This window comes from Crocodylus siamensis, chromosome 15 (genome assembly GCF_052110815.1).
Source record: "Crocodylus siamensis isolate JL-2025a chromosome 15, ASM5211081v1, whole genome shotgun sequence".
Taxonomy (NCBI): domain Eukaryota; kingdom Metazoa; phylum Chordata; order Crocodylia; family Crocodylidae; genus Crocodylus; species Crocodylus siamensis.
In genome coordinates this window covers 4,765,297-4,779,065 of record NC_143409.1, presented here as the reverse complement: position 1 = coordinate 4,779,065, position 13,769 = coordinate 4,765,297, and the positions used below count along the sequence as shown (strand labels likewise).

At 41.8% G+C, this 13,769-nt stretch overlaps 1 protein-coding gene across 3 annotated transcripts in view; it reads left to right on the top strand.

The window, feature by feature from the left end:
• The window catches only part of ZWILCH (zwilch kinetochore protein), a 30,178-nt gene that overhangs the window by 9,306 nt on the left and 7,103 nt on the right, over positions 1 to 13,769 (top strand). For all 3 annotated transcript variants that reach the window (XM_090030163.1, XM_090030162.1, XM_090030164.1), the window contains exons 8-15: positions 910 to 981; positions 1,390 to 1,483; positions 4,616 to 4,671; positions 7,179 to 7,284; positions 9,933 to 10,012; positions 10,228 to 10,384; positions 11,391 to 11,419; positions 12,469 to 12,605. In XM_090030163.1, coding sequence (XP_089886289.1) covers positions 910 to 981; positions 1,390 to 1,483; positions 4,616 to 4,671; positions 7,179 to 7,284; positions 9,933 to 10,012; positions 10,228 to 10,384; positions 11,391 to 11,419; positions 12,469 to 12,605 — 731 coding nt within the window. The remainder of the gene's footprint in view (positions 1 to 909; positions 982 to 1,389; positions 1,484 to 4,615; positions 4,672 to 7,178; positions 7,285 to 9,932; positions 10,013 to 10,227; positions 10,385 to 11,390; positions 11,420 to 12,468; positions 12,606 to 13,769) is intronic.

The window sequence follows — 13,769 nt, the reverse complement described above, 5'->3', positions numbered from 1 at the left end:
CAGCCCTGGCTTCTCCTCAGTCATGCTTCACTCTGTCAAGGCTCAAGCTCTGGCCATCTTAGCCATTAGCCCGCCCCTGTCTTGCCTTTGGGGTGTAGGCTCTGGCTTCCTCAGCCTTTAGCCTGCCCCTGTCTTGCATTTAGGACACAGACTCTGGCCTCTTGGCTTTAGCCTGCCCCTGTTTTGTCCTCTGTACACGCAGAACCTGGACTTCCACCCAGTCCTCCTTTGGTGGTAGTCATCTCTAATGTATAGAGTCAGGGTAAAAAAAGGAAGAGAAAACCCAGTCCTTCTGGGGACCTACAAAGCCAAAATCAGATGGAACTCAGAATTGTCCCACCACGGGGTAAACTTAAAGAAGGCAAAAGAAAAAGAGGCTTCTCCACCTGCATAATAGCGCTTTCCTCACTGTCCTCTCCTAAGCCCCGCCCCTTCTGGCCAGCTCGCCCTGTCATACCCAGAGTTCTTTCATTGGGCAGTTCTGCCCTGCTTGGGTTTACTGCACCTGCTGTAGGGCCACTAGTGACTGTGGAAACCCTGTCTCCATTTCCTGTATTCCTGCATCCCATTTCCTGTCTCTGCTCGCAGTTCCCCCTCTCTAAGCCATAGAAACTCTCTCCTTAAAGACCTTTGCAGGTCCTGTCTGTCCCCAAGCCTTTTCCCAATAACAGGATGAGGGTTTCCTGTTACAAAGTGCAACATTCCTGTCATTGTTTCTAATGAGTATTGCAGAGCACAGAAATTAAGCTGATTTTTAGTGGTTACATTATTTATTCAATTACTACATTAGCAGAAAGGTATGTTTATAACGTCAGTATTAAATTCTGTTAATCTAAATTCCATCAGCTGGGGTTTTAGCAAACTTTAATTTCAAAGTCAGGGTCTGACATGGCATTTCCAAATTTTCAGAATATCAGGCTGGCATTGGGAGATCCCAGGAGTCCTATATACCAGCTATATAGAGAACTGCAGTTTCTCCTGGTAAGTAAATACATGAGATCCTCATTTCAAATAATTGTGGTTGTCTGTATATCAGGAATGAACTCTTCATGCTTCAGTTGCCTATTTTGTATGGAATTTCAGAGCTATTTAGAAGGTTTTTGGAAATGATATAAGCATGCAAATTGCAAACATTTTCCTGCAACTTTAGGAATGTGGAATCAAGCACTCTAGTCAAGAAATCTCAGAAATTTATAATTCAGTGTTAGTCTGATAGGATTTTGTGCCAGATTGTTGATGCATCCCAAATTCAAGGTTGCATCTCAAATTCTTGATGGTAGAAGTTTCATACAGCTCTTAATTTCGTTGATACATTTATGTTCATTTTTGTATTGTATGCTATATGCAAAACAAACTAAGTTAGTTACTCTGAAATTTTTATGCTGCTAGGTTTTGGCTGAAGGCATGAAGACTGGTGTGACTGAGTGGCCAGAGCCTTTAGAAGCTGAATCACCTGTTGAACTTGTGCAGGAACTCCTGGATGGTATTTGTTTAATATGAGAAGCTATGATTGGGTGAGGTTGTAAAGAGGAAAGTAAATCTTGTAATGACTTTTTTTTGTTGAAAAGAAATGGAAAGAGGCTTGAAATTCCACATAAGTTATTAGAATTGGAAGTGCTAACTTGTAATGCGCTGTGGTTCATAAAAAGTATTCCAGAAATAGGCTACTGACTTACTCCATATACCTAACACTTCTGGTGAATGTACAGTAGTCTTTCTACCTTTGTGGAGAGTAGGAGGGAAAATCAAATAAAAATAGGAACTGTTTCTAAAAAAAACTGACAGATTGAGAGTTCAGAAGGAACACAAACATCATAGCTGATACTTTTCAAAAGTGACTGATTTTTTTGGATGCTGTGATAATTTTTTTTTTTAGTGCCTAACTGAATTATGACCAGCAAGCACAAAAGCATCTTGTTAGAAAATCTAAAGCAAGGGTAGGCAACATTTTTTGGCCAGAGTGCCTAAAAACTCACAATGTCTACCTTGGAAGGTGCCGGAGTGCCAACATGCCAGAAAAACAAAATTGTGGGTGGGGGGGAGTACATAGCAGGATGCACTGCATATTAGTATATTTAATAATCGTAAGTGTTGCCTTTGTTCTGTACTTTTTTTGTTAAGGATGTTGCAGTGAGAGAAAAAAAAGAGAAAAAAGAGAAAGAGGAGAGAGAGAAAGAGAGAGAAAAAAGAAGAAAGAGAGAAAGGAGAGTAGAGAGAGAACCAGGCACATACACATGCGCACAGTAAACCACACACACACACAGAACCACATGTGCACAAACACAGAGAACCAGAACAGACACATGCACACACACATCCAGAACCAGACACATGTGTGCACACACAGAACCAGATGCATGGGTGCACAGAGCTGGGCTGTTGGGCCACTGGGCAAAGTCCAACCCAACAATGCCTTGGGCCTGCTAGAGCCCCTGTGCTTCCCTGGGGAGCCAGCTCCGGCATCAGCTCCATGCTGGCAGTGACTGCGTGTGCTCCTCAGAGCAGACAGTGGGAATAGGGCCTGGCCCTGAGACAGTGCAGCCCTCCCGCTGTCTGCTCCAAGGTGCATGTGCAGTCACCACCAGCATGGAGCTGATGCCGGAGCTGTGGAGCCCAGCACAGCTGTTCGCATCCTGCCGCTGCTTTCTGCAGCTGCCCAGAGCCCAGGCTGACTACCATCAGCTGTGCCAGGCTCCGGAGCCCCACCATTGCCTCTGTGCTGGGAGTGGGGGAGAGACCAGGGTTGCACTGCTTCAGGCCCCTCCCACCACCCGCTCTGAGGCACATGTGGACACACCAGTACAGAGCTGATGCTGGAGCCTGGCACAGCTGTTCGCAGCTGGCCTGCTGCACCCAGCCCCGGATCTGGGTAGCTGCTGCCAACCACGGAGCCCAGCTTGCAGCAGGGCTTGCAGCTTCCTAGCCGCCACATGGGAGCAGCCCAGGCTGTGTAGTTGGCAGGAGCTACCCGGAGCTGTGGCTGGTGGTGGCGTGCCGAGCAAAATGGCCTCGCTTGCCATGCTTGGCACGCATGCCGGGGGTTGCCGACCCCTGCTCTAAAGTTTTCATAAACATAGATAACAGACACTGGATCTAAAACATAGGTGCAGGGGGAGTCTTCTAGTATAATACTGAAATTATGTACAAATAACTCTTTAAGAGGGATATGTTTTTATTTTTGTGTGTGTGTGTATCTGTATATAATTTGTGTGTTATTTATATATAATTACGCACACATGATGCATGTAGACATTATTTGTTTCTTTGTTTCTCTGTTTAAAAAAGGTAGCTATAATCTCTGTGTGTGTATGTAGCCTGTCTTATTTTAGACTGTATGCTAATTTGTAGGTAATTTCAATGTTAAAGCCTGTCCTCTAATCCTAAAAGAATGAATGTGTATTTCAGCAAACCAGAAATGTGGATTAAACAGTAGGAATCAGAACTCATAGCAGAGGTGATATCTTTTATTAGACTAACTAGATATTTGAAAAAAAAAATTCTTTATTTGCAAGCTTTCAGGCACACACCCTTCTTCAGGCATAGGAGAATGCAAAGTTTGTAAGATTTCTCCTAGGTGGAACACTTAACCAGTAAGAACATTTTTTTTCACCCTTAGGCTAGAGACAGAAATTACACACAAAATAGTATAAGTGATAGGAAACCAGTTCCAATCTGTAACACAACAGAAGTTCAGTGCACATAAACCACTTTCAAAATGGCTGAAATGAGTTTAAGATAAACCTGGTTGGATGTGGTATCAGACTGAACTGATTTAGGTTACATCTGTTTGTTGAACTTCTGACCCAGATCCCCTCTAGATTCAAGTTAACTCACAGTCCTCCAGCATCTGAGGATGCTTTGCACCCCCCTGACAAACCTCTCTTCACAGGGTGGATGGTTTTTCCTTGGCCCAAGCTGTCTGCTCCAGCTGAGCAGGGAGGTGTACTCTAGTGCACCCTAGCTTCTGGCCTGGGTCACTACAGGCATATGGCTGCATTTCCAAAATCAAAAGTGACAGTCTGTTCAATCAACACAGCTTCAACTAACCTGTGAAAATTGAATCAATTCAGCCTCAGACTTTCTGACTGCCTATACTTACCTTTAGTGACTAGAGGATAGTTATTAACAAGTTGTGCCTATAGGTGAGAAAACAAATTAAACTGTATTGTTAAAAAGGGACCCTCAAATAGAAACTTATCTAACAAGGACAGTATGAAAATAGTCTAACACATCCTGCTATTAAGCAGCGTAATAGTTGAGAACAGGAATAATTTAAATGCAGAATTTTTGTGATGTTTCTCAACATAAAAAAACCTAGCTTTTTTTTCCTAGGAAGGGTGGGTTACCCACAGCAGTATTATAAAATGTAAAACATATAAATACTTGGACACAAAAGAGAAGGGGAGGATTTTTTCACAACCCCAGGAAGAAGCCCTTCACAATCCAAATGAATCTAAGTAACCCTTTTTAAATTATGGAAACTCAGAGAAGAAATTACAAAGTTGTGTGATAATTGGATACTGTGTGTTAATTTTATTGTACTATTGCATATCAGGGGTTTAAGTTGTTCAGCTGTACAAAATTTCAATTTTGCAATCTTTTCCCCCTGCTCTAGATTTAAAGAATAAGCTGGATGTTTTTAATACTGCAGTAATTAAAAATGATCCTGAGGTACGTGGAATTTTCAGCCAACTTCACTTCTTCATTTTTTCAGTGTCATCATACTAGTCTGAAATGGTAGAGTTATTTATCTATGCATACTGAGGTGTCTTGCTATTTCTGCTAAGTAATGACAATGGAAGAGATTTTCAAAGACCGACATGACAGTTTGGTATTTCATTTCAGTGGAAAATGTCACATGTACCTTCTGAAAAATATCCTTCTGTCTTTTACGTGTTTCTTCCACTCCTTTTTTTTTTAGCCATTACAACCAACATTAAAAGCTAATTGTGATCTTATTCGGTGGACATCTGACAGCTCTGAGGGATGGAAACCAATTGGGTTTGCTTTCCTTTTTTCCTTCTTTCAGTCTCTCCATTGGGATTGCATCATTTTAACCTTCCCTGACTGCCTTCTCTTGCCTCCAGTCTTATGTTGCTGGTACCTTCTTGCAGGAAGCCATTCAGATGTGAAGAAGGGCTTGTCTGTATCCCTCCTAACAGTTGGTCCAATAAAAAATATTAGGGCTGTGCAAAGCTTTGGTCCCCGATTCAATTCAGCAGAGATTCCCAATTTGGTAGCCGAATTGCCAAATCCGAATAGAATCAGGAGACCCTTTAATCTCTCCGAATCGAATCAGAACCCTCCAGATCGATTTGGAGAGATTCCATGATTCAGGCATAGACACAGCTTTACTTTTTTTTTCTACTGCCTCAAAGTACCAGGAGCAGCTTGTGAGTGCGGTGATGCTGAGGAGGATGAAGCATCCCTAGAAGCACGGGGCACTCTCTAGCACGCTTGGCAGCAGACCCAGAAGTGGACTAGAAGCACTTCCGGACCCTCCTGTGCTCCCCCCAACTTGGCAACTGATGCTTGCTGGGTTGTGGGGGGCACCTGGGGTCCTCCCACAGTTGATCATAGAGCCAGGGAGGCATGGGGGGTAGGGGGGCAGCATGGTCCCTGGTGAACTCAGAAGTGGCCTGGAAGGACTTCTGGTCCACTTCTGGGTTCACCACCAAGCACGTGGTGGGGTTTCCCATGCTCCTGTGGGATGCTCCATCCACCCCACCATCGCAGCATTCACGAGCTGCCTGCTATCATGAGGAATGTAGAAAAAAACATTTAAAGCTGTGTCTATGGCTGAATCGCTGATTCTCCAAATCAACGAATCAAATCACTGGCCTTGATTTGGATCAAATCCAAATTGAATACGGCCCGCTTCGCACACCCCTAAAAAATATTACCAACACGGATCCTTGCCCCTCACCCCAACTCCACCTTTGACCTTTTTGACAGTTTAATAATATCACATGTGACTTCACTGGGGCCTTTCTGCAGTAACATGACAAAAATGGCTTGTAGTCTATGTACATCCTGTTGTGAGGTGGGGGTAGGAGGTGCAAGAGTCCTATCTAGTACAGTCCCTGGAGGGAGCTGCTGTTACTGCCACTGCTACTGGTTCTGTTGTCTCCACTGCTGCTACTGTCACATGCTTTTCCCATCCCCGTTCTTGTTCTTAAAGCAGCAGCAGCTTGGTGTGTGTGCACCAGTCCTTGATGCAAGAGCAATATTATGTGGGGCTGCTCTTGCTGCTGGGGATGGCGGACAATTTTGATGCCCCTCTCACCTGCCCATACTTACGCTACTGCCTGTCTGTCTTTGCTAGTTCTGGTTCAGTGGGGAGAATGAAAGAGGTACGACACATATAGTTCTCTGTCACGCTTCGTGCTATTATTTTAATACATTAAAGAAATTCAGGCCATGTTTTGAAGTCCTTTCTGAGGATACTAATAGCTTAAGTCTCTTTTCCTTCAAACCCACAAATAGTCCAGACTTTTTTCGTATCATAGAAGACTTCAGTCAAATAAGTGCATTTTCCATTTTATTCTGAAGACTGTGGTAAAATATGACTGTATACCAACAAAGCCATACACTTTTGTCCTAGATCAAGAGTATAGGAAAACAACCAGTTGCTTAGAGTAGAATTGCAAGATATATATACGAAAAACAACACTCTCGCTGAAAAATAAAATGCGTATCATCTGTAAATTCTCTGCAGCAGGTGGGGCATTCAGTACCAGTGCTTCTCTGCTTTCATCACTGCAGCAGTTATGCTATTATTTTATAGTTACACTAATACAGCTTATCATAAGGTATGGCAGAAGGACAGGCTCGAGGGAGACCAAGACTGTTTTTACTCATCCTGCATAAACAGTCTAGTCAAACCCTACTTTGCGCTGACTCAAAACGCTTCCTCTGATATTCATCTTGTTCTTGTGGCTGGGAACTAGCCTTTTTTTAAATGTTAGGACAGTAGCTAATCCCTAATTTAAGACTTAAAAACATATTATGACTATGAAATATCAGTTTGTAGAACTACTGCGTGGGATGGAGAAGAAGAGGAAATCTTGTAATTAGACTAGCTTGTTGGAGAGAATATGGATTTATATGGACTGTTGAATGTTAAGAAATGTTAAGCTTTTCTTTTGCAGTAGTTTTTTTGTACACCTCTTTTTCAGAAAGTCAAATGTGACACTGCTGCAGTGGACAGTTCAATAAAATCACTCTTTAGTGAGCGAGGTGACCTAGATTTTGCTGAACAATTGTGGTGCAAAATGAGAAGGAGTAAGTGTATTGCTGTTTCTCCCACTGTTCTGTAAATTTGTACATTTTTTGTATTTGCTTTTATTTGGGGAGATGGATGTAACATTTTTCCCAAGCTTTAAAGACTTATTGACTCTTCACAGTAGTTATTTTTTAAAAGGAGAGTGTTTCATCAAAGATGGCATCCTTTAAACTATGCTTTAGGAAAGGCTGATGAATTGTAAAATTTCTGGTATGTATTTTTATTTTGCCAAATTCACTGTCATTTTTATAATCGGTATAGTTCTTTATCTAATACATCTTACTGTGTTTCAGGAATTTATTCAAAGTAGATAAGAGTTTCTGAAAACCTATTTGCAGTCATGAAGTCATACTAATAATATCCAGTATTACTTTTGGAATATCATGTGAGAGTAATGGCATAGAAGTGGCATTTTCACTTGTGAGGCTGACTTCGATAGTGTGGCCATTTCTTTCCCATGTGGATATTGCCACGTAATCAATGCCTTGATAACATCAAAAGATGACTGGAAAAGTTTTCTACATCAACATGCTGTACTCAAACAGTATCATCACCTGAAGACCTCTTCTGGTGCATAATACAAATATTTGTTTCTTATATCAGACAATGAAGAGGGTATAGTAGCTTCTACAGAGCATCTGTAAACTGTTCACTAGGCCTGCGCAAGCCGGCAGTGATCCGATCTGGCTTCGGATCTGGTTGCTTGGGATGGCAGTGATCCGACCTGGAAGTCCAGGCCAGGTTTCCACCTCGATCCAGCCGAAGTGGCTCTGAAGCTACGGAGCCACCTCAGAGATCCGGCCATAGGGTATAATGGGGGAATCAATGAAATATCTATAACTTTGTTGTTTTTTGTCTGATTTGAATGAAACATGCAGGGTGGTAGTGTCTGCTGAGAGAATGAAACCTGTCAAGTTTCAAGAAGATTGGTGTAGGGGTTTGGGGGGAACTGTACCCCAAATTATTGAAAGCCAAACTCATGTCATGGCTGTGTGTTACACCACCGGGGCGGGCGGGGTGTGTGAAAACTGCAGGGGTGGTGGCCCCTGGTGAGGCCATGGAGCCTGCCAAGTTTCAAGAAGATTGGTGCAGGGGTTTGGGGGGAATTGTACCCCAAATTCTTGAAAGCAAAACTCCTGTCACATCTATATGTTACACCACAGGGGGGTCAAAGTGCAGGGGAGGTAGCTCTTACTGAGGCCACAAAGTCTGCCAAGTTTCAAGGAGATTGGTGCAGGGGTTTGGGGGGAACTTTACGTCAAGCTGCGGACAAGCAAAACTCGTGCCATGGGTGACACCGTGTTAAGGCGCAGCAGGTTGAAAGCTCCAGGGATGGTGGCCCCTGCTGTGGCCACAGTGTCTGCCAGCTGTCAAGAAGATCGGTACGGGGGGTTCTGGGGCCCTGCACCCCTAGCTGCTGATAGACAAAACTTGTGACATAGGGGCAGTTGATTGTATTGATTCTTTCTTCTTAGCCTGGTTTTGTAGGTGCTAATTGATGGCAATTAACTAGCTACACTTGCTAGGTCCTGTGTATTGAGCTGGTCTTGATTGATTGGTAACTGGTAACACAGTAGCTTAACAGCCAGGCCTGCAGTAGTGTCTCCCAGGCCCCAAGACAGACACGGTCAGTCCCACAACCACGCGTCATGAGTTTTGCCAGCTTGGGGTGTGGGGCTCCAGAACCCCACTGTAACAATCTCTTCGGCAGCTGTCAGGCATCGTGGCCACAGCAGGGGCCACCATCCCTGCAGTTTTCACCCCACTGTGCCTTAACACACGCAGTGTTACCCATGGCACGAGGTTTGCTTGTCCACAGCTTGAGGGGCAGTTCCCCAAACCCCTGTACCGATCTTCTTAAAACTTGGCAGGCTTTGTGACCTCAGCAAGAGCTACAAGCCCTGCAGTTTTGATCTCCTTGTGTTGTAACACATGGATGTGACAGGAGTTTTGCTTTCAAGAATTTGGGGTGAAGTTCCCCCCAGGCCCCTGCACTGAACTTGAAACTTGGCAGGCTTCATGCTCTCAGCAGAGTCTACCACCCCTGAAAATTTCATCCAAATCAGACAGAAAACAAAGTTATAGATATTTTATTGTTTCCTCATTATACCCTATGGCTGGATCTCCAAGGCAGCTCCGAAGCCTAACACGGCGAGCGCTTTGACCCAGGTGTGCTGCTTCAGACCCCGAAGCATCCAAAGCTTCTTTGGATCCAAAGCTCTGTCCGAAGCCTCGCACAGCTCTACTGTGCACTTCGATCTGTTGCCTTAACTAGAATTTGAAAGGCTTGACATAGTCTGGGATTTAGCTGAGAAATTACCTCTCTCCTTACGTACTGTTATGCTAGCCATAAGCAGAATTCCTTTTACTGTTGGCTTTTTGGGCCTTGAATAGGGTTGTTATCCATAGAGGACTACTGGGTAACCTGTTCATGGTGACTGTTTGACAACTTTATGGTGCAGTGGTAGACCTTTTGGTTCATTTAACATGCATTTAAATTATTTTTAGTCTATTCCTAGCAGCAAAGCTATGGGGGTTTTGAAGCTGCTTGGCATGTTCTGACCAGTATTTTCAGTGAGCTAAATACACAGATGTTTTTGTAACCATTATAAATAAGATACAAAAATACCTTCTTTTTTCCCTTAAGGTGTCACTTCCTATCAAGACTTGGTAGAGTGCTTCACAACAATCATAAAATCCCTCAAATGTGGTGAGATACAGCCATGGGTAAGTATGTGCTGCATGATTACATTTTCATGGAAAATGTGTATTGGGTTGCATGCTAAAAGCATGATATAATTACTGTAGAAATGAGGAAAAGTTCACAAATAATGTAGAGTTTGGTTATTAAATTGTTCACTATTTGGTCCTGTCTTCATGGTATCCTATATTGTACATTTCTTGTAATATTATAGATGAAACAAAAAAGTCTTATTTTTTAGATTCATCAAGGGAGTAGCAGTTTACTAAGCAAATTGATTCAACAGTCTTACCATGGAACAATGGAGGCTATTTCCCTCACTGGTATCACTCCAATTAAAATGCTTCTAGAGATTGGTCTGGACAAAATGAAAAAAGATTACATCAGTTGTTTCATAGGTAAGTGTGCGGTTTCAGGAGCTAGCTGAAAACTTACAGGAAAAGATCATTTTTTTCCAAACAATTCATCACCTTTTAGATTTTTGTTAATGTTAACTTCTCTGATGATCAGTCACCTTGATCTTAATAATATCTACTCTATAAAAATCATTTCTTTCCATTTGAAGTATAGTCTTTCTCTTAAGTAGAAAAAATTAAAGCCTCTCAAAATAGCTATGTTTTATATAAGTAGGCTGTAAGTTTTCCTTTTTGATCCATTTTTACTCTGAAAAAATCTGGTGTAGACGTTGGAGTAGAACAGCAGTTTTCTGTTTACAGAGCTGTTTTTTGTTTTGTTTTTGCATATAATGGCCTCTATCTCCTTAGTTTAAAAAGGGATTGCAGGAGGGAGGAGAGACAGATAAGAATACTGACAATATATTTTTTTAAGTGTAAGTCATTCATAAATAACACCTTGAAAAAAAAGCTAATGTAAGATTATTTCTAAAAAAAAAAAAGTTACTTTAATTGAGTTGCAGTTTTCTTTTCCATCCCATTTCCTTTCTTTGTTTCTTCATTATGTGTTTTTGTTTCCTTATTTGTTGTCACTTATTCTTATTTTTCATCAGGACTTCTCTATTAACCCACTTTTCTTTCCCAAATCTCTACCTCACTGTCAGGTTGCCTGCAGTCATTCTCCCTAAGTCCCCTACCTCTCTTTCTGCTGCTGCTACTTCTGTGGTTCTTAAAACATGGATAACATTGAATAGTTATGGTGGCCTAACTGGTCCTGACATCTGATACACCCCACTTCTGTTACCGCTCTGAATTTTTGAGGCAAACATGGTCTTTTTTGTGGGAGGTACTTCCAGTCAGTGTTTCTTTTGGTACTTAGAGCAGAAAATACAAAGAGGTGTGGAGATTCAAGTGCTCCCTCAGTGGCTTCCCATGCAACTATTTGTCTGAAGTATAACATGTTTTTGTTTGTGGGTTTTTCATTTTTTAAGCATTTATATTTGTTTTACAGGACAGGAACTTGCAACATTAACCTACCTGGTGAGATACTCGCAAATCTTTTATTTGGGAAGCAACATACTTGACATATTCTTGTTTAAATTAATGTTTCTCTCCAAATTCCTAAAACATTTTTTTCTATACCATAATATGTATTCTGCAATAATACCTAGCTCTTAACCTTGTAAATACCTTTATAAACTTTAGTTATAAAGACTTGCTTATTTTTCTTTAGCTGTGGTGAGGAGGAGAGTAAAAAGAATTTAGATCAAAGTTTGTGTGTCAACCTTGAGTGTCATAAACTAAGTGCTGCTATCTCTTGAAAAATATAACAGAACTATCCCCAGGTTTATATAGGGATTTGTCCCCGAGTTTGGATTTACTTCTCAACTGAGTGGCTGTGGCTCTTAATTTTTCTTCAGTAATAGGGAAGACTTTTTTTAAAATTTGGCTGTGGAGATGCAGGCTTCAAAACAGTTGATGCTGGTGATAGGAATTAGCTGCCTGTGAATTACAGTACCCCTGAAGATGTTGTCTGACACTTTTCAGAAGTTAGCCAGAAGGTAGGGGAAGGTGGCACCTTAGAGATTGACTTGTTTGGAGAGACATAAGTTTTTATAGATGACAGTCTACAATGTAATATAGCATCTGACAAAGTGGCTGGTCTCCTGAAAAAGCTTGTCTTTCCAAACAAGTTAATCTCTAAGGTGCCACCTTGCCATGCCTTCTAAATTAATTCTAACATAGCTAACGATCGTCTTTTTTCAGAAGTTAGTACTCTGACTTGGTGTTTGATATGTGTTTGCAGTGAGTACTGTCAAAATACGACAGACCTAAAATTCTTTTTTTTTTAATATATTCATTCATATTCACATTCTTGACCATGGAAATGTTGTCTTTTAAAATTAAAGTTGCTGTGTGGATAAAATGTCAACGTATATCTGAGCTTAAAAGATTATGTAGTTGGTAATACTCCTATGTGCAGGGCACTAGGCACCAACTAGTAAAGTTTTGGCCTAACTGACCACAAGAGTGACCTTGAAGAAAGATTGCTAGTTCATTTGTTCTGAAGTATGTATTTTTCTCTCCAGGACTACTTCATTTCCTCATCAGTAGGTCTGCAGGAACAAATTCATCGTGTTCAGAAACTTCACCATATGCTTGAAATCTTGGTCAGCTGTACAGTCTTCCTTCAATTTAAACATGAGAACCTCTTCCCTTTGACACAGTTAGTATTTCATTTTCAGTTTTTTACATTTAAATGGATTCTCTCTCTCTCAAAAAAACCCTGTACATAATGAAAATGCAAGCTGACACTTCCAATTTTATTGCAAATAGTTGTGGCAAATGAGCACTGCAGCCATAATGCTGGATCTTCCTATTTGATGTTCCTCTCTGATTTTAATATCCTGCAGTCTTTTCCTACACATTTGTGAGGGATTTCAGGAAATCATTAAAATTCTTATTTTCCTTTTTGTTTCTAAGCTGACAGAGATTCTAGCCATTTTTTCACCATGAAACATGTAAAACAGGTACTCATTAGAAAATACATTTACAATAACAGTGAAAACAAGTGAACAAGAAATAGAGATACTTTTTGGTTTTGAAAATTTGCTTTCTCCTTGTAGGTTTGCTTTTTTTTTCTCCCTGCATGTCTTCTCATAGCTGGTTCAGGTCATGGCTCCAAAAGTTGCAAGTTTTTAGTCTGCTTTGGTCTAAGCTGTTAACCAATGGAAGTATTTTAGAGCAGAGCTTCTCAAACTATCTGATGGGGTGGACCGGCAATTTTTTTTCCAGTGGGCCAGGGACCGGTGCCCGGTTCAGCCAGTGGCAGCAACTGTGTGTAACAGCGCTACACAAATGCATGACCGGCTGTTTCTTTTTCACAAATGCACGACTGGCTGGTTCATATTTCTCTTGTGGTCAATCATGACCCCCAAGTCCCTTTCGGCTGTGGTACTAGCAAACGTAGCACTGCTGAGCTTATAAGTGTGCTGCGGGGTTTTTTCCCCCAGGGCGGAGTACCTTGTATTTTTCAGTATTGAACACCATCAGGTGTTTGTCTGCCTATTTTCTGAGCCTGTCTAGGTTGGCCTGGATCACAAGCCTGTCCTCAGGTGTGGACGCTTTACCCCAAAGTTTGGCGTCATTGGTGAACTTGGCCAGTCTGCTTCTGACACCAATGTCCACATCATTAATGAAGATGTTAAAGGGTATAGGCCCAAGGATGGAGCCTTGGGGGACCCCACTGGCCATGGCGCATCGCAGCGATTTACTTCCGTCTATTACCACTCTCTGGGTCCAACCTCAAACCCAATTCCCCAGCTATTGGACTGTGATGTAGCTGAGGCCACAGTTGGCCAGTTTTTCTATGAGATGATCATGAGATACT